General features: G+C 37.3%; 1 protein-coding gene across 1 annotated transcript in view; it reads left to right on the top strand.

The window, feature by feature from the left end:
* LOC124096121 (sorting nexin-6-like) overlaps window positions 1-22,889 on the top strand; it is a 31,544-nt gene extending 8,655 nt beyond the window's left edge. Inside the window, exons 3-7 of the mRNA XM_046449678.2 lie at window positions 573-612; window positions 5,202-5,288; window positions 13,346-13,505; window positions 13,595-13,680; window positions 21,184-22,889. Of these exons, the coding sequence (XP_046305634.1) occupies window positions 573-612; window positions 5,202-5,288; window positions 13,346-13,505; window positions 13,595-13,680; window positions 21,184-21,237 (427 nt within the window). The 3' untranslated portion in view covers window positions 21,238-22,889. The remainder of the gene's footprint in view (window positions 1-572; window positions 613-5,201; window positions 5,289-13,345; window positions 13,506-13,594; window positions 13,681-21,183) is intronic.
* Window positions 22,890-23,730: the final 841 nt, after the last annotated feature.

Below are 23,730 nucleotides of genomic sequence, written 5' to 3'. Positions count from 1 at the left end.
CCCAAGTTTGAGACCCAGCCTCAGCCTCTTAGTGAGATCCTCAGCAACTTAGTGAGAGTCTGTTGCAAAATAAAAAGGACTGGAGAGGTAGCTCAGTGGTAAAGTACCCCTGGATTCAATTACAGTATCAAAAATGTAAAACATAACTCTCCAGTAACTTTAAGAAGTTCTCCAGCTTCAGTACTGTCAGTCAACCTTTTGTCTCTTTCAGTGTAATTGCTTTGTATTTCTGTAATAATGTTGAAAGTACAGCCTCTATTTAGTATTATGTGATATATTACTTGAAGGAATATCAAGATAAATTTTAAGTTTGGTATATGGCTTAGATTGTGTCTTGAAATGAAATGGGGAAATTTCCTGTAACAGATTTCAAGTAATGTGTTATATTGGTGGAAGTATAGGAGGTTTTTCCTGAACTAAATGAAGTCTCCAGTTAATAAGACCATTGAATTTTTTATATTAGGAAACAATAATGCTCATTAATGAAATGGTTTGGGAACATATTCTGTAAATATCTGATGTGGGAAATTATTTCAAATGTAGCTTCTGATGAAAATATTTTTCCCTTCCAGGTTTTTCCTCAAAGTTTCAGAACTGTTTGATAAAACTAGAGTAAGTACTAAATTCTGGAGATCTACTGCATAGTGATATATCTGTACTATAATGAACAATATTGTATTGTATACTTAAAAATCTGCTAAAAGGATACATCTTGTGTCATGTATTATTACCATAATAATTTTTTTTCAAAAAGGTAATTAAGCCTTTGAGGATCTAAATCTCTGCATATAGTAATGTTTAACTTGTAGTTGTGTTTAATTTATTGAGGAAGATGAATATATTTCAGGATTATGATAGATTTTAATTCCACTGAGAGTTTTTCAGGAAGTTGTTTTTGTTAAAGAGTTTTGGTATTTGTATAAAAGAAAACATTCATTAGGAAGATAGAGTTTGGGGCTGTTGCTGGGGCTCAGCGGTAGCACACTTGCCTGGCATGTGTGAGGCACTAGGCTCAATTCTCAGCACTGCATTTGATAAATAAAATAAAAGTCTATAGACAACTTAAAAAAAAAAAAAAGAAGACCTAGTTTATTTTTTATGAAGAACAATCAATCCTTTTCTGGAGCTTTGTAAATTCAGAGGAAGTCTTAGATTCATTTTAACTATATCAAGACTGGATTGGGGCTGGGGATGTGGCTCAAGCGGTGGTGCACTCGCCTGGCATGCGTGTGGCCCGGGTTCGATCCTCAGCACCACATACAAACAAAGATGTTGTGTCTGCCGAAAACTAAAAAATAAGTATTAAAAAATTAAAAAAAAAAAAAAAAGACTGGATTATGGGCTTGGGCTGTGGCTCAGTGGTGGAGCACTTGCCTCACATGTGTGAGGTAATGGGTGTGATACTTAGCACCACATAAAAATAAATAAATAAAGATTTTTTAAAAATTTAAAAATTAAGGACCATGTTGCTTTTGATATTCTGTAACATGCTGGTTTAAAAATTAATAGTGTTATCTCAGCACCACAGAATAAATAGTAAAAACAGTGTTGGGCCTACTGGTGTAGCTCAGTGATGGAGTTGTTACATGCTTAGCATTTATGAAGCTGCAGGTTTGATCAGTAGTCCCCCGCTCCCCACAAAAATGAATAGTTTCATGGGCAAGGTGGTGCACATCTGTAATCCTAGCAGCTTGGGAAACTGAGGCAGGAGGATCACAAGTTCAAAGTCAGCCTCAGCATGTGGCAAGGCCCTAAGCAACTTAGTAAGACCCTGTCTTAAAATTAAAAATAAAATGTGCTGGGGATGTGGCTCAGTGGTTAAGTTCCCGTGGGTTCAATCTCTGGCACCACCAAAAAAAAAAAAAATTATCAATACAAGGCAAGTATACAACTATGGTAAAGTTGTACTCACTGTAGTAATAATTTACTGTAAGAATTTACTGTTAGAGTCTAGACAATATTTAACAGTTGATAAAACAGTGGAAATGTTTTTCAGCTGTTTAATGGTATTTAGCTGAGAAGTGGTTGCCAGTCCAGTATAGAAATCTGCCAATTGAGTTATGTATAGTAGGGATAAAAAAAAAGAAACTTTCTCACAAAGGACAAATGCGTAGGTGGTGACACCCTCATATCCATAATGCCATTCTTATCCCTTTCATGTTTGTATTACTGAGCATCTTCTAGGAATATATGGTGGTTTTCTGTGCATTTACATAAAAAGCATAAAGACCTATCCCAAAATATAATTGTGTCAAGTACGCTGAGAAATAGACTTCAAGATAGGATTAGATGTACAAGAGATATATTGTGAAGAATAGAAAGGAAGGAGCACAGTAGGCAGAAAGAACCTTCAGACTACAGTACAGTGTGGGAGGCCATCCTCGCATGTGATTTGATTTACCTCCCTGGCTGGGCGAGAGGCGCTTAGACACAGCTGTGTCAGAGCTATTCCCCACCCTTCTCCAGGTCTGAGGGCTTGTCCGTGCAGAGGCGTGTCTTGCCACTGCCCCAAAGACCCAGTCATCGCCCCTGACCTTGGGATGCTGCCCCCCTTAACCTTCATTGAATGGGATTTTCCCTGGAATTTTTTGTTCCCCAATAAAAGCCCACTCCCTGGCGTGTTCTCTCTCTCTTGCTAGTCTCTTCTGTAAACCTCGCTACCGCATTAGGTGGCTGGGGGGCGGGAGCTAGGAGAAGCCGTCCCATATACATGTGGCTTTTTCCACAAGACTGCTTGTGTTTTACAACCTGGTGTTTAGTTTCTAGAAGTGAGCCACCCCATATAACAGGAATTGAAAGCTACTGGTTTGTTAAAGCTGAGACCTGGAAACGGGCACAGTGCTTACCACTGGTCAGTCTAAGAACCTTGATTTAAGGGGTGAGGGCATGCAGCCTACTTTTCAATGGTAGGAGGGGAGTCATAATTTAAAACACCCATACTATCTACTATTATCAATCTAAATAAATTTTTAGCATACTTTGTAAGAAATTCCTGGGCTGGGTTTGTAACTCAGTGGTAGAGCACTTGCCTCACATGAACAGGGCCCTGAGTTTTAATCCCCAGCACTTCAAAAGAAAAAGGATTCCGTAAGTTTATTTCTCCACAATGTAGTAATTTTTAGAAGCTTCAAGTTTTTTTAACCTTCTATTGCAGTATATTAGATAAATAGTCATATATACATCAGAAGTGTATATGTGACTCAGTGAAATTTCACAATTGTTGTCAACACCAAGATCAAGAAATAAAACATTACCAGCTTCACAGAATGCCCTGCCCCTCTTCACCTACCTCATAAGACACCACTTTCCACAAAAGGAATACTTTCCTAGTTTCTGACACTAGAGATTTATTTTGTTTCTGTTATATAAATGCTTACGTAGTATGTATTCTTTATGTCTAGTTTTATTTATTCAACATTGATCCCCATGTTGTTGCATACATGTAGTTCCTTTTTTCTGATTGCTGTATAGTATTCCATTAATTTATCTCTTTTACTTTTAGTTGGTAGTCATTTGTATAGTTTGTTTGGGGTTCTGTATGTCGGTGTTATTGATTGTGATACTGGGCTTGAACTCAGTGGTTCTCTCCCACTGAGCTACATTCCCAACCCTTTTTATTTTGAGACAGGGTCTAAGTTGCTGAGACTGGCCTTGAACTTGTGATCTTCCTGTTTTAGCCTCCAGAGTCCCTGGGATTACAGGTGTGCACCAGTGTGCCCAACAGGGGTTCTTATTTTGTATATTGGAAATTGAAGCCAGAGATGCTTTATCACTGAGCTGCATCCCCAGTTCTTTTTATTAGGCAGTAGGATCTCACTAATTGCTGAAGCTGGCCCTGAATTTACAATCCTCCTGCTTTAGCCTACCAAGTAGCTGGAATTATAAGCGAGCACCACTGCCCCCAGCGGGTCTGGGATTCTTTACAGATACTACTGTTAAGACAATTGTATGGGCTAGGGTTTAGCTCAGTGGTAGAGCGCTTGCCTAGTATGTGTGAGGCACAGAGTTTGATCCTCAGCATCACATAAAAAATAAATAAAATAAATTTATTGTGTCCATCTACAACCAAAAATATTTTTAAAAAAGACAATTGTATATCCTTGGCAGAACTCCAGTATACATTTCTGTTGGTTTATATAACTAGGAAGCAAATTGGTGGATCATAAAGTATTCATATGTAAAGCTTCAGTAGATACTGCCAATTTGTTTCCCAAAGTGATTGTACCAATTTATACTTCTAGCAGAATGAATGAGAACATTCAGGTTATTCCACAGCTTGCTGGTGTGCATGTAGGGTTTTTTGTTTGTTTTTAACTTTTGATGATAATTTCATATTTATAGTAAAGTTTAAAAATAGTACATATTTATTCTGTTTTGTATCCTTTTGTGTACATCTCTCCTTTTTTACAGATAAGAATTATTAGATTTAATATGGCCCTTACTGTTATCCATGATTATGTCACCAAATGCCCAGTGTATAGATTTTTCCCTGTTATCTCATAAGTAGCTTTTTTACAGTGTAGTCTGAGTCAGAATCCAAATGAAGCCCGATATTGCATTTGATTGACATTATACATTTCTCTTATCCTAGGTCTCTCCAGATTCAAAGAGTTCTCATCTTTTTAAGTCTGGCATGGCTACTTCCCATTTCCATCCCAGCTCAATTTACTACATTTTGATGCTTCTTTGGTGTCCTCAAGTACTTTTTATTAATGCTTTGACCAGATTTTCTACTTAAGAAGGTTTGGTTTGAATTATCTAATCTGCCATTGCCAGCCTTTGTTATCTTAAAATCATATGTACATAGCACTTGCCATTGAAATAAATAGATAAATGAAGCTATTGATGTTGACACCTGTTGTAGCCAAGAACTGGAATCAGATATAAAATCTTTCTATAAGTTCACTAATGTCATTGATCTGATTTTTCTGTTCGTATTTTGTCAGGGGATGTGGCTCAAGCGGTAGCGCGCTTGCCTGGCATTCGTGCGGCCTGGGTTCGATCCTTAGCACCACATACAAAACATTTTGTCAGAGTTGCAAAGAAAAGCAAAAAACTAGAAGGAAGGAAAAAGGAAAGAAAGCTAGATAAAACAAACAGATACTGCAGTTATTTATAACTTTAATTTTTTTCGTAATTATTAATGAGAATGTTGAGTGATGATTTATTGATTTCATACCCAGTTTCCCCCCTTTTTTCAGAAAATAGAAGCAAGAGTATCTGCTGATGAAGACCTCAAACTTTCTGACCTTTTGAAATATTACTTAAGAGAATCTCAAGCGGCTAAGGTAACTTTATTGTTCGTTTCTTTACAGGTTGCTGGACTTAAACTGTTTAAAGGATGGCTTATTTTTGGATATTATATTTTCAAATGTAAATTTTTTTTTCTCCTCTTGGAATTGTAGATCAGGGAATCCCACATAAAAGTTTATAAACTTTTTGGGGCTGGGATTGTGGCTCAGAGGAAGAGTGCTTGCCTCGCATGCATGAGGCACTGGGTTCGATCCTCAGCACCACTTAAAAATAAAATAAAGATATTGTGTCTGTAACTAAGAAATAAATATATATTCTTTTTAATTTTTATTGTTGGTTGTGAAATAAATATTTTTTAAAAAGTTTATAAACCTTTGATATAATATGATCTAGAAATTTAAAACCAAAAATTTGGTATATTTCTTTAGGTAAACTCCTGCAAAAACATAAATGAAGTTTGTATGAGTCCTCCATCGAGGATGAAAGCACCATGAAACAAAAACATGCTTAATTTTAGGGCAACTCACATTTCTTGTTAGAAAGCTATGTGCAAAAAACCTCTTAGTAATCAAAAACATTTTTTAAAATATTTTTTTAGTTATAAATGGATCTTTTATTTTATTTATTTATTTATATGCAGTGCTGAGGATCGAACCCAGGGCCTCACAGATGCCAGGCAAATACTCTACCATTGAGCCACAACTCCAGTCCTCAAAAACATTTTTTAACATAGATGTCTACAAAGCACTAAAAACTTAAGATATTCTACAGAAATTCCTATCTGATCAGAGGTATTGATTTTTTTTTGGTACTGGAAATTGAACCCAGGGCCACTTTAACCACTGAGCCAAATCCCCATTCAGGTTTTTTTTTTTTTTTTTAATATATTTTATTTAGAGACTGGGTCTCACTAAGTTGCTTAGGGCCTTGCTAAGTTGCTGATGATGGCTTTGAACTTACAGTCCTCCTGCCTCAGCTTCCAGAGCTACTGGAATTATAGACATGTACCACCATGCCTGGCTGACTTTTTTTTTTTTTTTTTGTACTAGGGATTAAATCCAGGGGCGCTTTAATTACCAAGCCACTTCCTGGTCCTTTTAAAAAAAAAAAAAATATATATATATATATACTTTTTAGTTGTACGTAGACACAATAGCTTTATTTTATTTTTTTGTGGTGCTGAGGATAGAACCCAGTGCCTCACACTTGCTAGGTGAGTACTCTGCCACTGAGCTACAACTCCAGCCCCTCAGTTCTTTTTTGTATTTTATTTAGACATAGGGTCTCACTGAGTTGCTATAGCGCCCTGATAAGTTGCTAAGGCTGGCTTTGAACTAGTGACCCTCCTGCCTCACCCTCCTGAGCCGCTGGGATTACAGATGTGTATCACCTCGCCCAGCCTGGCTGACAGTTTTTATCAAATAATCAAAAACCTTTTAATTTTAATTTTGAGTATTTAGACACTTATAAGTATATGGTCCACAGCTGGGTGCTGTGGTATATGCATGTAATTCAAGCATCTTTGGAGGCTGAGGCAGGAGTATCACAAGTTCAAGGTTAGTCTTAGCAATTTAGTGAGATCTTATGTCAAAATAAAAAGGACCAAGGATGTGGTCAGTGGTAAAGGGCCTCAGGATTCAATCCCCAGTACAAAAAAAAAAAAGTATATTGTTTTATTTTACACAAGACAACAAATATGTACTTATTTAATATACATTGTAAACACTTAACCAGAGACTTAATTTAAAACAAAAGCAAGTTATATCACTTCTGGGTGTTTACCCACAAGAAGTGAAGTCATATTTCTATGCATACCTTCACAGCGATTTTATTTGTAGTAGTTTTAAACTGGTAACAACACAGATGTCTAGACAGACTGTGCTATTGGCATACAATGGAATACCACTCAACAATAAAACGGAATGAGCTACAGATAAGATGAAACTATGTGATGAACTTAAAAGTAATTTGGGGCTGGAATGAAGCTCAGTTGTAGAGCACTTGCCTAGCATGCATGAGCCCCAACATGTGGCAAATGAATAAATGACCCCACTTTATTTTTGTTTGTTTTATTTACGGAATGAAAGAAACCAGGCAGGGCTGGGGATGTGGCTCAAGTGGTAACGCGCTCGCCTGGCATGCGCGGAGCACTGGGTTCGATCCTCAGCACCACATAAAATAAAGATGTTGTGTCTGCCGAAAACTGAAAAATAAATATTAAAAAAAAAAGACCAGGCAACAAAGTCTCCCACCCATGTCCCACCCTGGTGGTGGGAATGGGGTTCCCTTCAGTGGAATGGGCTAGCTGAGAAATAAAAGCTAGGAAAAATAGAACCGTAGAACATAAAAAGTAGTTTCAAAAGCAGGGGCAGGACTGGCAAGCTGACCAGACAGATCAGGCTCCTGACAAAATGGGGCCTGTGCCTGCTTTATTTATATCCAGAGACATTGAAGAGATTCTATAAAATGTTCTTTTCCAAAAAAGGTTAAAGGTGGCTGGGGTTGTGGCTCAGTGGTAGAACATTTGCCTCACATGTGTGAGACACTTGATTCAATTCTCAGCACCACATATAAATAAATGAATAAAATAAAGGTCCATCAACAGCTAGCTTAAAAAAAAAAAAGGTTAAAGGTAGGCTGTTCAGTCATTAATGGGTTATGCCATCTCTAGTGCTACTATGAGGAACCTTTCTAGCAGAGCAGAGGGGAAGGTCACATGCTTTTGGCTGTCTGTCACTGCAGGAGAGCCTCTAGAAGTTCCCAATGCCAGGCCTATCCCTCCTTGGCTTCCATGCCAAGAGAAGGTCCTCATGTATTTCATGGATGGCTTCCCGCCAAAATCTATAGTTTACAGTCTTGATTTTGTGTGTTCTTTGGGTTTGGAAAAGGTATAGACGTACCATTATTATAGTATCATATAGGATAGTTTCAGTGACCTAAAAATGTGCTATGTTCTGTCTGTTCATCTTCTCTATCCCCAGCCTGATATGGTTTTTATTTATTTTATTTTTTTGATTTATTTTTATTATTATTGATTGTTTTTTAAGACAGGGTTTGTGTTGCCCAAGCTGGTCTTGAACCCTGGGCTCAATAATCTTGCTGCCTCAGCCTTCTGAGTAGTTGGAACCATGAGCATGTGCTACCATACCTGGCTAACCACCTATCTTTTACTGTCTTCATAGTTTTGCTTTTCCTGAGTGTCATGTAATTGGAATCATACAGCATGTGGCCTCTTCAGATTGACTTCTTTCACTTAGTAATAAGCATTTAAATTTCTTCTGTTGTCTTTTCTTGGCTTGATAACTAATTTCTTTTAATGATATGTAATATTTCCTTATTTGGATATACCATAGCTTATCCATTCATCTACTAAAGACCATGTACGTTGCTTTCAAGTTTTAGCAATTATAAATAAAGCTGCTATAAATACCGGTGTGCAGGCTTGTAAAGACATTCATTGGTGTAAGTAAAGAGTGCAGTTGCTGGGCTGGGGCTGTGTAGCTCAGTGGCAGAGCGTTTCCTTAGCATGTGTGAGGCACTGAGTTCGAGCCTTAGCACCATATAAAAAAATAAATAAAGGCATGCTGTCCATCGATAAATTTTTTTTTAAGTGAAATTGCTTTGTCATAGAGTAAGACTGTTTAATTTTGTAAGAAACCACCAAACTGGGGCTGGGGATGTGGCTCAAGCGGTAGCGCGCTCACCTGGCATGCGTGCGGCCCGGGTTCGATCCTCAGCACCACATACAAACAAAGATGTTGTGTCCGCCAAGAAAACTAAAAAATAAATATTAAAATTCTCAAAAAAAAAAAAAAAAAAAAAGAAACCACCAAACTGTCTTCCAAAGTTGGTGTACCATTTCTACTAGCAATGTCTGTATCCTTGCCCGCATTGGTGTATATTGTCAGTGTTCTGGATGTTGGCCATTCTAATAGATATATAGTGGTATTTCATTGTCTCCCTCCCTCCTTCCTTTCCTTCTTTCTCTTTCTCTTTTTCACTGAGCATTGAACCCAGGAACACTTTGCCACAGAGCTACATCCCCAGTCCTTTTTATTTTTTTTTTTTATTTTGAGACAGGATCTAAGTTGTTGGAGTCTCACTAAGTTGCTGAGGCTGCCCTCGAACTTGCAAACCTCCCTTGGCCAGTCCAGTCACTGGGATTATAAGCATGTTACCTTGTATTTTAATTCAAATTTCTCTAAAATGATGTGAAACATGTTTCCATATGCTGATCTGTCTTGTGTTTTGTTTTTGGTAAGGTGTCTCTTGCCCATTTTTTTCTTGATATTTATTTTTTAATTATAGGTGGACACAGTGTCTTTATTTTACTTTATGTGGTGCTGAGAATTGAACCCAGTGCCTCACACATGCTAGGCTCATGCTCTATCTCTGAGCCACAACCTCAGCCCTCTTTTGCTCATTTTTAAGTTGGATTGTTTATATTTTTTCCTAGTCTGTGACTTGTCTTCTCATTTTCTTTTTTTTTAATGTGGTGCTGGGTTTGAACTTGTGCATGTGGGGCAAGCACTCTACCAGTTGAGCTGTATCCCCTTGTCTTCTCATTTTCTAGGGAGCATCTTTTGCAGAAAAATTTTTATTTAAAAACAAACAAACAAAAAAACAAACTTATTTTGGTGCTGGGAATCAAACTCAGGGCCTCATTAGTGCTCGGAAAGTGTTCTACCATACCCCCCAGCCCTTCTAGGAGTTTTATAGCCTTTCCTTTTATATTTAGGTTTATGGTTCATTTTAGTTAACTTTTGTGAAGGGTGTAAAATCTAAGTAAAATTTAAACATTTTTTATTGCATGTGGATTTTTATTTGTTTCAGAACCTCTTATTACCGCGTTGTGGCATACACCTGTATTCCTAGCAATTTGGAGGCTGAGGCAGGAGAGAAGCACAAGTTTAAGGCCAACCTCAGCAACTTAGTGAAACCCTTTCTCACCCCCAAAAAGAGGGCGGTGGACTGGGAATGCATCTCAGTGGTAAAGTGTCCTTGGGTTCAATCCCCAGTACTAAAAAAAAAAAAAACAAACAAACAAACCCAGAACTCTTTGAAAAATCTCTTTGTTCTTTGTCTTATCTTTGCTCCTTTGTGAAAAGATCAATTGACTGTATTTGTGTGGTTCTGTTTCTGGGCTGTTTTTGACCATGTTGCTAAAACAATGTTCCATTGATCTATTTGTCTATTCTTTCATCATACAAAACCATCTGTAGTATAGTAAGACTTGAAATTGGGTAATGTTAGTCTTGCAACTTTGTTCTCCTTCCATATTGTGTTGGCTATTGTAGGTTCTTTGCCTCTCTGTTTAAACTTTAAAATCAGTTTGTTGACATTTACAAAGTAACTTGCTGGGATTTTGATTGAATTGCATTGAATATGTAAATCAAGTTTGAAAGAATTGCTATCTTAAAAAAAGAAAAAGAATTGCTATCTTGAAAATATTGAGTCTTTCTGTCCATGAATATGGAATATCTATCTATTTAGCTTTAGCTTCCTTCTTTCTTTCTTTCTTTCTTTCTTTCTCTCTCTCTCTCTCTCTCTCTCTCTCTCTCTCTCTCTCTCTTCTTTCTTTCTGGTTGGGGGTGGGGTACCAGGGATTGAACTCAGGGCCACTCAAATACTGAGCTACATCCCCAGCCCTTTTTTGTATTTTATTTAGAGATAGGGTCTCACTGAGTTGCTTAGTGCCTCACTTTTGCTGAGGTTGGCTTTGAACTCAAAATCCTCCTGCCTCAGCCTAAGGCACTGGGATTACAGGCATGCACACTGCACCCAGCTTCTTTTATTTCTTTCATCGGAGATTTGTAGTTTTCTTCATGCAAATCTGGTATATCTTTATGAAATAAATGTCTAAGTATTTAATTTTGTTTCATTTTGGGGAGTGTTACTGTAATTTCTTTTTTTTTTAACAAATTCCAATTGTTCATTACCGATATGTAAGAATGTGGAGGCACAAGCCTGTAATCCCAGTGGCTCAGGAGGCTGAGTGAAGAGGATCTGGAGTTCAAAGCCAGCCTCAGCAAAGATGAGGTGCTTAGCAACTCAGTAAAACCCTGTCTCTAAATAAAATATAAAATAGTGCGGGGATGCAGCTCAGTGGTTGAGTGCCTCTGAGTTCCATCCCCAGTACCCCCCCCCCAAAAAAAAGTGATTTACTTTTGTATATATTAACCTTGTGTCCTCCAGTCTTGTTATAATCATTTATTAGCTCCTATTCCCTCCAGGAGATTTTTTTTTTTCCCTTTATTTCAGATTTTCTGCACAGTCAGGCCTATGAACAAAGACAGTGTTATTTCTTCTTCCTGATCTGTATGCCTTTTATTTCTCTTTCTTATTGCATTAATTAGGACTTTTACAGTGTTGAAAGTAGTGATTAGAAGAGACATCCTCCTTGTTTTATTTCTGATCTTAGCAGAATACTTTTAGTTTCTCCCATTGAGTATGATGTTTTTTGGAGATTTTTTTCTTATTGAGTTGAGGAAAATTTCCTTCTAGTTTGAATTTACTGAGTCAGTCAACTGATTTTTGACAGCATTGCTAAGATAATGCAGTAGGGACAAGAATGATTTTGTTGGATGAGGGGGCCCATGCCTATAATTCCAGTGGCTCTGGAGGCTGAGGCTGGAGGATTGCAAGTTTAAAACCAGCCTCAGTAAAAGGGAGGCGCTAAGCAACTCAGTGAGACCCTGTCTCTAAATAAAATACAAAATAGGGCTGGGGATGTGGCTCAGTGGTTGAGTGCCCATGAGTTCAATCCCTGGTATTCTCTGCGCGCACCCCCCACCCCCCCCACCCCGCAAAAAAAAATGATTTCAACAGCTGATACTGGGACAGCTATAGCCACATGCAAAAGGATGAAATTTGACCCCTTCCTAACAGAACATATAAAATAGCTAAAACTGAAAAACTTTTAGAATACTACCCAGACATAAATTTTCTTGATCTTGGATTAGTTAGGTAATGGTTTAAGCTTATCAACCAGTGAGAAAAATAAAACAAACTCTATTAAAATTAAATTGTCACTGGGTACTGTAGCACATGCCTGTAATCCCAGTAACTCAGGAGCCTGAGGCAGGAGGATCATGAGTTTGAGGTTGGCTTATGTGATTTAGTGAAATCTTGTCTCAAAATAAAAAGGGCTGGGAATTTGTCTCAAATTCCTGGATTCAATCCCAGTATTAGAAAAATAAATACATTAATTAATAAACTTAAATATTGTATATGTCAACTTACAAACGTATCTGTATAATGAAATAGTATTTTGCAATAGAAAGGAACGAAGTAACTAATTTATGTTACAGTGTGGATGAACTTGAAATTTACTAAATGGTAGAAGCCACAGACACAAAAGATGCATATTATATGATTCAGTTTTTATGAAATGTTCAGAATAGACCAATCTGTACTAGATTAATAGCCACGTATTGCACGCCTGTAATCCCAGCTGCTCAGGAGGTGAGGCAGGAGGATTGCAAGTTTGAGGCCAACCTGGGCAACTTATTGAGATACTGTCTCTAACAAACCAACCAGTGGTTGGGGGGTGGGGCAAAGTATTTAGTTCAGTGATACAGTACTTGCTAGCGTATGCTAGGCTTCAGAGTGCTAAAAAAGAAGAAAGAAAGAAAAAGTGAAGGGAACAAAAGCAGAGTAATGGTTGCCCAGGGCTAAAATTGGTTGTGATGATGGTTTTATAATTGTCAACATACTAAAAACCATTAAATTTTGTAGTTTGTTTATTTTATTAGCTACACATGACATTACAATGATCTTGGCAATTCATATATTTAAATCAATTGGAGTATAATTTCTCATTTTAAATTTTGTAGTTTAAATGGTATGTATGGTGTGAATTATGTCTCAGTAAAGATGTTAATTAAAAAAGACATTTATGGCCTGGGGGTGTAACTCAGTCAATGGTAGAGTGCTGCATGTGCAAGGTCCTGGGTCAGAACAGAATAAATAAACAAAAAAGTAACTGTATTATTCACTATATAATTTTATATCTGGAGGTGGTGGTAGTGGAGATAGTAGAGTGAAACTACTAGAAACATAACATCATACATTATGATACATTGTTTTATAGGATCTCCTCTACCGAAGATCTCGATCACTAGTGGATTATGAAAATGCTAACAAAGCACTGGATAAAGCAAGAGCGAAAAATAAAGATGTTCTACAGGCTGAAACTTCCCAACAATTATGTTGTCAGAAGTTTGAAAAAATATCTGAATCTGCAAAACAAGGTACTGTTAACTTACCTTTTAATCACAAGATATGCTTCATGATTATTATGTGAATTAACTCTAATTTATTTTTTTGTTGTTGTTCACAGAACTTATAGATTTTAAGACAAGAAGAGTTGCTGCATTTAGAAAAAATTTAGTGGAACTTGCAGAATTAGAACTGAAGCATGCAAAGGTAGTATTGTGTTAAAAGATTTAATAAATTTAAATGACATGACATTTAAAATTGAGTCAGTTATAAAATTGATAATCCTATAATGATAGTTACCTTCTATGAGGACATCCTAAGAACTGTTTTTGAATGAGAATTATGTTTTCCAAGATGATTACACTGCTTCAAAATAGTTGGTTTAACTTTTTACTAGGGATTGAACTCAGGTGCTTTACCACTGAGCTACATCTCCAGTTCTTTATTTTGTTAAGACAGAATCTTGCTAAATTGCTCTGAGTTGCAGGGATTATAGGCATGCCCCACCCTGTTAAATATTTGGTTTTAGTAAATAAATGGCTTCCTTCTGGTATTTGTTTGGTATTTGTTTACTTTGAAGTAAACCTCTTTTTATTATTATTTTTTTTTCAGTTATAGATGGACACAGTAACTTTATTTGTAATTTTTATGTGGTTCTGAGGATTGAACCCAGTGCCTCACATGTGCTAGGTGAGCACTGTACTTCTGAGCCACAACCTCTTCTTGCATGTAATATAAAGATAAAGCTTGGCTCAAACTATGGTATTTTTTTTATTTTTATTTATTTATTTTTTTTGTGGTGCTGGGGATTGAACCTAGGGCCTTGTGCATGCAATATAAGCCCTCTACCAACTGAGCTATAATGCCAGCCCTCAAACTATGGTAATTTTAAAAATAGATAATCTCAGAATTGGGAAATATTTTAAAGATTATTTAATTCAAGCAAGAATATTGCTCTGAAAGAATCTAGGACCTAACAGGAAAATATTTTTTAACTAGTTTTTTTTTTTTTTTTCTAAGTATTTTTAGTTTTAAAAAAAAAAAAGAAAGAAAGAAAATTGTTGATGGTGAACACACGGTTTTGGGAACTTTTTTTTGTGTATTTGTGGTTCTGGGGTTTGAACACATGCTGGGTATGCACTTTACCACCAAGCTATACCCCCAGCATTGTAAGTTTTTTATATTAAAGAAATTTTAAAAAGAATAAACCAAAAATGTTTATTTAACATTTCTATCTTTAGAGAGACTATAAATACAAAATGTATTTAAATTTCTCCAAGAAATTAATATAAACTTTTAGGTTTTTTTTTTTGTTGTTGTTGTTGTTGTCATTTTTGTTTTTTGGGGGTCAGTTAAACCAATAATGTTTATTATTAAGGATAGGTACCTTTAAGGGTTAATATCCTTTAAGGATATTAACCCTTAAAGGTACTTCACTACTGAGCTATATCCCCACCCATCCCCCCCCCTTTTTTTTTTTTTTTTTTTGTACTGGGGATTGAACTCAGGGGCACTCCACCACTGAGCCACATCCCCAGCCCTATTTTGTATTTCTTTAGAGACAGGGTCTCACTGAGTTGCTTAGTGCTTCACTTTTGCTGAGACTGGCTTTGAACTGGTAATTCTCCTGCCTCAGCCTCCCGAGCTGCTGATATTACAGGTGTGTGCTACTCCACCCGGCTATTTTTTATTTTGAGACAGGTTCTTGCTAAATTGTTGAGGCCTGCCTCCAAATTGCTGTCCTCCTGTTTCAGCCTCTTGAGTCACTGGTATTACAGAAATGTACTACCACACCCAGTTTAAGTGTAATTTTTTTGATAGATTAGAGCATTTACATTCTTAAATTCTTAAACCTAAAAATTGTACCAAGGTATTTGGAACCCCCTATAAGGAATACAGATCTGCATCAACTAATGAATAGGTCTAAAGTAATGAAGATAAATTTAATTCCCCTTTTATAATTTAGACCTTACATAAGGTACCTTTTTTTATAAGATAGCTTTTGTGTCTATTTCTGTGTTGATAGGTATTGAACCCAAGACCTTGAGAAAACCAAGATGTGTTCTACCAGTGAATTACATCTGAGCCAAGATAGCTTTTTTCACTGCCATATTGCACTGGCTGGACTTGGCTTATAATGATACCTTTTTCAGTATGTTAATTCTTCGCTAGGTGTGGTGGTGCATGCCTGTAATCATAGTAACTTGGGAAGCTGGAGGATCCGAGTTCCAGGCCAACCTCAGCAATTTATGGAGGCCCTCAGCAACTTAGCAAGACCCTGTCTCAAAATAAAAAGGATTGGGGGGCTAGGGTTGTAGCTCAGTGGTAGAGCACTTGCCTTGCATGCATGAGGCACTGGGTTTTATCCTCAGCACCACATAAAAATAAATAAATAAATAAAATAGATTGTGTCCATCTACATTGTTTATATTTAAAAAAAAAAAAGGATTGGGGATGTGGCTCAGTGGTTAAGCACTCCTGGGTTCATTCCCCAGTAACCCCCCTCCCACAAATGTTTTGTTAAGCTTGGCATGATTTAATCTTATTGAACCTGTGTTGGTTTCTAATGTCCACTGTTTTATTCTTTTTTTAAAGAGATTTGAACTAGCAAGAATTCTGTTGTAAGGGCTGGGGATGTAGCTCAATGGTACAGTACTTGCCTAGCACGGGCAAGGCTGTGGTTCAATCCACAGCACCACCATCACCACAACCAAAAAAATTATTAAATTTTGTAGATTAGGGGTTGGCAAACTAGTCTGTTTTGGTACAGTCTGTGAGCCAAGAATGATGTTCACATTTTTAAATGTTTGTTTAAAAGCAAATGAAGAATAGTGATAATTACATGAAATTCAAACTTAAGTATCTGTAAATAAGATTTTCTTGGAACACAGCCATTCATTCGAGTTTGTCTCTGGCTGCTTATGCCATGGAGTAGTTGGAACAGAAACCAAATGTCTCTCCAGTGCAGAAATATTTACTGTTTAGTCTTTCGCAGAAAAAGTTTGCTGATTTCTGCCTCTGGTTTCTAGACTCTGTACCTTTATAAACCTTTTGAAATGAGTTTTTCTCTGTATTCAAATTTCTTCCCCCTCCCCCATTCTTTTTTTGTGGGGATGGGGGGCAGGTACCTGGGATTGAACTTGGAGGCATTCCACCAGTGAGCTACATCCCCACCCCTATTTTGTATTTTATTTAGAGACAGGGTCTCATTGAGTTGCTTAGTACCTCACCATTGCTGAGGCTGGCTTTCTCTATATTATTTGTTTATTTATTATTTAATTATTTTTTTAAATTTTATATATGACAGTGGAATACATTACAATTCTTATTACACATATAGAGCACAATTTTTCATATCTCTGGGTGTATACATAGTATATTCACACCAATTTTTGTCTTCATATGTGTACTTTGGATAATAATGATCATCACATTCCACCATCATTAATAACCCCATGCCCCCTCCCTTCCCCTCTAACCACTCTGCCCTATATAAAGTTCTCTATTCCTCCCATACTCCCCCTCCCTACCCCACTATTTTTTTTCTTTCTTTTTTTTTTTAACCATATGATTTATTTTTATTTTTTTTTAGTCATACATGACAGCAGAATGTATTTTGACATATAATACATACATGGAATGTACATATATCAATCATAATGTCTATTCTATTCTGCTGCCCTTCCTATCCCCCCTACTCTTCCCCTCCTCTCCCCTCCTTTCTCTCTATCCAATCTAATGTGACACACTTTTTTTTTCTTTTTCTCATCACAACATCATATATGTATTCTGTATAACAATGAGGTTCTCCTTCCATCTTCCGTGCAACTCTCCTTCTCCCTCTTTTTTCCTCCCACCTCTCTTCCCTATTTAGTGGTAGTCTTCTTCTCATGCTCTTCCTCCCTATCCCATTTTGAGTCACCCCCCTTATATCAGAGAAGACATTCGGCATTTGTTTTTTTAGGGATTGGCTAACTTCACTTAGCATAATCTGCTCTAATGCCATCCATTTGCCTGCAAATGCCATGATCCTGTTATTTTTTAGTGCTGAGTAATATTCCATTGCCTACCCCACTATTTTTAAACAAAAGTTTATTCTTAAATTTGCAACAGACTTCAAGATAACACTTCATTCTAGCTTTAGGGGGCAAAAGATACTATAGCAGGGAATTCAGATATTTAAATATGAATGAAATCAAGGTCACACATCTTCATCTCAGGCTCAAACAACTACTTACTTTTTGACAGATTTCTTAATTTCTCCTGTGGCCTAGGGGTCTTTTCCCACAGGCCTTCACATTTAGCTTCTCTAGTTTCTTCTCTTTTTGTTTCTGCTCATCTTCCTCATCCATGTCTTGAGCTGTTTCAGGAGCTACTTGCCACTTTTGTAGCTGGACATTGTTCCTGCCTCCTGTTTCCTAGACCCTGCTCATTGTATTCAGATTCTCTTAAATGCTTTTGAAAATCTGAACAATCCCATTTTTTAAATTATAAGATTTGTACATCTTTATGAGGTACATTATGGTAATTCAGTACATGTACACAATGTAAAATAATGAAATCAGTAATAAGTATTTCCATTTCTCCAACATTCATCATTTTTATGTATTGGAAATTTTCATACTCTACTGGTTTTGAAACATAGTTATTTATTTTATGGTTCAGGGATTTGAACCTGGGGGTACTTTACCATTGAGCTATATCCCCAGCCCTCTTTTTATTTTTTATTTTGAGAAAAGGGTCTCACTAAATTGCCTAGTGTGGCCTCAGTTTTAGGATCATTCTGCATCAGCCTCCTGGGCAGCTGGTATTGTAGGCATGGACCTCCTCATCTTGTTGTTGTAGATTAAACAAACACTAGTTACCCTACTGTGCTAAAGAAAACCCAAAAGTAATTCTTCCACTCTGTTTTGATGCCCTTTATGGAACTTGTTCCATCTTTTATCCCTGCCCTTCCCAGTTGATTCCATTGTAGAATCCACATAAATTGTTTTGAAAATACTAGATATTAGTAAAATGTACAGTAAGGTGGTTGGAAACTACTTTGGATTTCACTTATTATAGTTTTGCCTTGCCACATGATTGAAATCCAGTTATAACTGCAAGCTAGATTAGATCACTCGTATTCTTTTTTTAAAAAAATAATTTATTTTTTAGTTGTAGTTGGACAAAATACATTTATTTTTTTTTATTTTTATGTGGTGCTGAGGATCAAACCCAGGGCCTCACATGTACTAGGCAGCACTCTACCCCTGAGCCACAACCCCAGAGCCAGATCACTTGTATTCTTGAACATAGTCTTATTGTTCCCCGCACTGGAGATCTAACCCAGGCTAAGCACATGCTTCCCTGCTGAACTATACCCCCAGCTTCTCCACTGACATTTTTGAAGAGTACAGGACTATTTATAGAATACTCCTGTTTAGTTAGCTTTTTCATTGCTGTGTCAAAAATAACTAATAAGAACAATTTTAGAGGAGGAAAAGTTTATTTAGGGCTCACAGTTTCAGGGGTCTCAGTCCAGAGATGGTCAGCTCTATTCCTTGAGGCTTGAGCTGAGGCAGAACATCAAGGCAGAGGAAAGAAGCTCAGGTCATGGCACCAAGAAGCAAGAGAGAGAGAAAGAGAAAGACAGACTCTGGCTCACCATGGACAAAATATAAACCCCTAAACTAACTTTTTTAAAAAATTGGGGAGCTAGGGTTGTGGCTCAGAGGTAGAGCGCTTGCCTACCATGTGTGAGACACTGGGCTTGATCATCAGCACCACATAAAAATAAAATAAAGATATTGTGTCCACCTGTAACTAAAAAATAAATACAAAAAAAAAAAAAACCAAAAAAACCTTTTATACCAGGGATTGAACCCAGGAGGGTTAACCATTGAGCCACATCCCCAGTACCAACCCACCCCCACCCCCCAAAGAAAGATACTTTATACTTTGTAGTTATGAGGGAGGTATTCTGTGGAGAGAAGTACTTTGGGACTATATAAATATCCCATAACCAGTACTTTCCAGTATAACTTTGTACAGTAATAGCAGTGTTCTAGAATCAGCACTGTCCAGTATGATGACCACTGATCACTTTTAGCTGTCAGACACTTAAGATATGGGTAGTGCTGCTGCAGAACTGAGTTTTTAACTTCATTTAATTTTAATTGATGAAAACTAGTTACTTATGGCTAGTAACTGTAGTATTGACAGTGTATTTCCACATTGCTTTTAGGATCCATTGATGAAAGCTAGGTGCTACACTGTAATCCCAGCAACTTGGGAGGCTGATGTAGGAAGTTCAAGGCCAGTCTGGACAACTTAGTGAGACCCTGTATCAAAAATATGAGAAGGGTAGGGGATGTAGCTCAGTGATAAAGTGCCTCTGGGTTCAATCCCTAGTACTCATTCACCCCCACAAAAGTGTCTGGGGATGTAGCTCAGTGGTAGAATACCCTGAGTTTAATCCCCAGTATTATGTCCCACCTACCCCACCCCACCCCCCACCAAAAAAATAATGATTCTTGCCTGAATCACTTTTTTTTATGATAGTTGCCAAATGTCGATTTCCTTCCTCCTTTTGAGTGTGTGTGTGTGGGTACTAGGAATTAAACCCAGAGGCCCTTTACCACTGAGCCATAGCCCTACCCCTTTTTTAAAATTTTGACATAGGGTCTCATTAAGTTGTCGAGGCTGTTCTTGAATTTATGAGCCTCAGCTTCCAGAATCACTGGGATTATAGGCATATGCCAACATGCCCTGCTGCTTTTATTTTTTTTTAGTACTGTACCACTTAGCTACATCCCTAGTCCTTCTTTTTGTTTTATATTTTGAGAAAGGGTCTCATTAAGTTCCTGAGAGTCTCACTGAGTTGCTGAGGCTGGCCTTAAATTTGGGATCCTCTTGCCTCAGCCTCCCAAGTCTCAAGGATTGCAGTGTCCAGCTTTTTTTTTTTCTTTCTTTCTTCTTTCTTCCTTTTTCTGTCTCTCCCTCTTTTTTTTTTTTTTTTTTTTTGGATGGGGCTGGGGAGCAAATCCAGGGCCTCACACATACTAGGCAAATGCAGGGTTAGGGTTAGGGTTAGGGTACCCTGCCACTGAGCTATAGCCCCAGCCCCAAATGGTTGTTGTTTTTTTTTTTTTTAATTCCATCATCATTTTTCCATTGTAGTTGACTTTCTTCTGTAAGGAAGAGCTGTCCCTCACCCCCTTTTGCATATTAATGTAACTTAACCGTCTTTGTCCTTATTATCTATAAATTTGGATGCAAGTTCATTGGTTCTACCCAGGGGTTGCAGGTACAAGGGATAATTTTATAGAATACTTTTGTAAGTGGTCTGTGTTTACAAAAAATTGTACATTTATGCTAATGTATGTATAGCTAAAGGAAGCAATAAAACCTGTCGTAAAATTAGGAGTCAAGTTCAATAATTAAACTTAAGACACAAAAGGCATATTTTATGCTTACTAGAACATGTCAGATAATCCAAACCATTAATATTGGTCTAGATAGAAATTTACTGAAGTATCTGTTTTTTTTTTTTTTTTTTTTTATTGTCTTTAAACCTTTATTTGACTGTAAAGAATGGCTGTTTGCAAAATTCTGGTATCTTAACAAATTTTAAATGGTTTGGTTTCTAATCATGTATATTTTCAGTAAGATGTTTTCAAACTGTTTTGAATTAAAGACATTCATAACTTATTTTTTCTTTCTTTTTAGGGTAACCTCCAGTTACTGCAGAACTGCCTGGCAGTGTTAAATGGAGACACATAAGCCACATTCTACTTCCTATTAAAAAGGGCTGCCTTCCTTTAAATCTTATTTTTGTTTTCTTAATGATGTTAAAGCATTTATGCTCACTGAAAACAAAACAGCTGACAAAGTGCATCTACTCTTCTTTTTCTGAGAAATAGTGGAGCAGCGCTGTGTACCCGCAATGCCCATCTGTGTGATGTGAGGCTGCACTCTGCTCCTCTAGACGGTGGTCTGTCACCGTGCAGTCGTCCTACTCAGAAGCCCAAAGTTTGGTCTTTATTTTTAAGTAGCCTCTATAACTGTGTTTACTTTATAAATAGTATTCCTTATGGCTGCCAATCTTATTTACCTTTAAATAATTTCTGAAGTTTAACCTTTTTAAAATACATTGTTCAAACGAGATAAAGATTGCCTTTCTGAATTTTTTTTAAATTTCATTTTTAAAAAGCATTGTATACTTTATTTCATTCATTCTTGTAAAGCATCTTAATCAAACTTACGTTTAATTAATCAACATAAAAGGTTTGGGCCAGACTTTATGTAATCTTTAGAAGTATGATCTCTGAAGAAAAGCAAATGCATTTGTATGTTTGCCTTAAACTTGTAGACTAAACCAATTATTGTAAAATAACCAGCGATAACAGTTATCGTTTTTAACTTTGTGGTCATGGTATCACTCTAAAATTTTGGAGTAGTTCTAATAAATCTACTCCGGTATTATGCTTTACAGTGCAGGTCTTGATTTCTCCTTTTCTCCCCTATTTCTTTTAAAATGGCATATTGAACCAGGTTCACTAATCCCTTTAGAAAAGAATGAACTGCTCACCCATGTGCACTTCATAGGTGGAACTGGGCAAAGACAGGAGAGGAGCAGCATGCAGCATGCAGTCTGTTTTTCTGGATTCCGTCCCTAACTCAGCCAGTTAACCATGAGATGTATGCTATTGAGCCACTTGGTAGTTATGCCAGTATATAGACTGATGTGTAGAAGGGGAAAAGTCTGCTATAAGGACAGTTGTTGCGTGTGAAGAAAAGGGACTATTTGGGATGAAAGTTGGTGTGCATATAGGATACTAATTGTGAGTAGTTACATTACAAATAATATTGGCCTTTCTAATGTGAATGAACATTATTGTCATTTCTACTTTAAAGTTAGATTGAGTGGTTGGACTTTTCCACTGTCTTTTTCTAACTTCAGGCATTTGAGCTGGTCACCCCTTGAATGGGTTCCTGATTTGTTTACATTTTCCCAAATGGTTCTGAAGATTGCCTGGTCACCTGGTCTCTGTCTTATTGCCAGTCACGATTCCAGCCTTTCTCAGCAGCATGTTCTCTTGCCTCACTCATGTACCGGTTAATGTTTTGTCTTTTTAATTGACATGTTCCCCAATGCCATTTGAACTGTTGGTTTTTCTGTTGTTGGCTGAGAGAGCTATGTACTTTGTCCTTCATGTAACCTTCATTGGTAAGAATATGCCCATGCAGTTTCCACCAGTGGTGGGATGTTGGGACCTAGCTTCTGGATTCAGCTGTAGTCCTTCTCCAGAAGCCCTGTGGTCTCAAGCAAGTTTGAGCAGGTTGCTAGACGTCTGCCTCTGTTCTCTACTATAAAGGACATATTGACCTACCTCACAGGGGTGTTGTGAGGATTAATAAATGTTGGTACCTTACTTTGGAAATGTGAAGATGCTGTGTAAATGCTAAGAAATAGAAAGTACAGGGCCAAGAGCTAGACAGTGTTTTACCTACCTATCGGATATTCTTTCTTCGAGGAGGATGTAGAATGGAGTATGTCCCTGGACACCTGATGTTTTTTGTTGTGTTTTGTTATGGCCTGGAGCATGCTAAGCAAGCATTATACCACTGAACTACATCCCCAACCGCCCCCCCTCCTTGTTTTTAAATTTTCAGTCAGGGTCTTGCTGCCCATGCTGGCCTTAAACTTGGGATCCTCCAACTTTAGCCTCCTGAGTAGCTAGGATCAGAGGTGTATATTACTACACCAAGCAAATAAATTATCTTGTATTGTGTGCGCCACCCCCATCCCTGCAGGCAATGGGACTGAACCCAGAGCCTGTACATGCTAGTCAACTGCTTTACCACTTTACCACACTCCTCCTGGTTTACATTTTTAGAATGCTTGTAGGGATCAAGATAAACAGGAAGGAGTTAGCATTAGATTGTGTGCTGGGAGGGGGGAGAGTGCTTAATCTATGCATACTATGCAAGGCCTTCTCACAAAATCTTCAAATAAGGTAGAGAATGTATATCACTCCATCGTGGGTATACTAAGGAGAGATTTTTTTGTGCTCTCAGAACAAACTTTTTTTCAAAGCTCAGCCAACCTGGGTTCTTTGAGGAGGATTAATAAAATGGAGTATGTCCCAGTCGAGTTGAAGCATTCATTTTAACATTTAGTGACAGTCTTGTACCTAGGAGATACAAAGGTGAAGTGGGAAGACAAGGCTATGTAGAGAGAAGGTGATGCGTGGACAATTACTGTACGCAGTT

This window comes from Marmota monax, unplaced genomic scaffold (genome assembly GCF_021218885.2).
Source record: "Marmota monax isolate L192 unplaced genomic scaffold, Marmota_monax_Labrador192_F-V1.1 WCK01_AAM20220418_F8-fsc01147, whole genome shotgun sequence".
Taxonomy (NCBI): Eukaryota; Metazoa; Chordata; class Mammalia; order Rodentia; family Sciuridae; genus Marmota; species Marmota monax.
The sequence above is the reverse complement of the archived record's forward strand: the minus strand, read 5'-3'. Positions and strand labels throughout refer to the sequence as shown.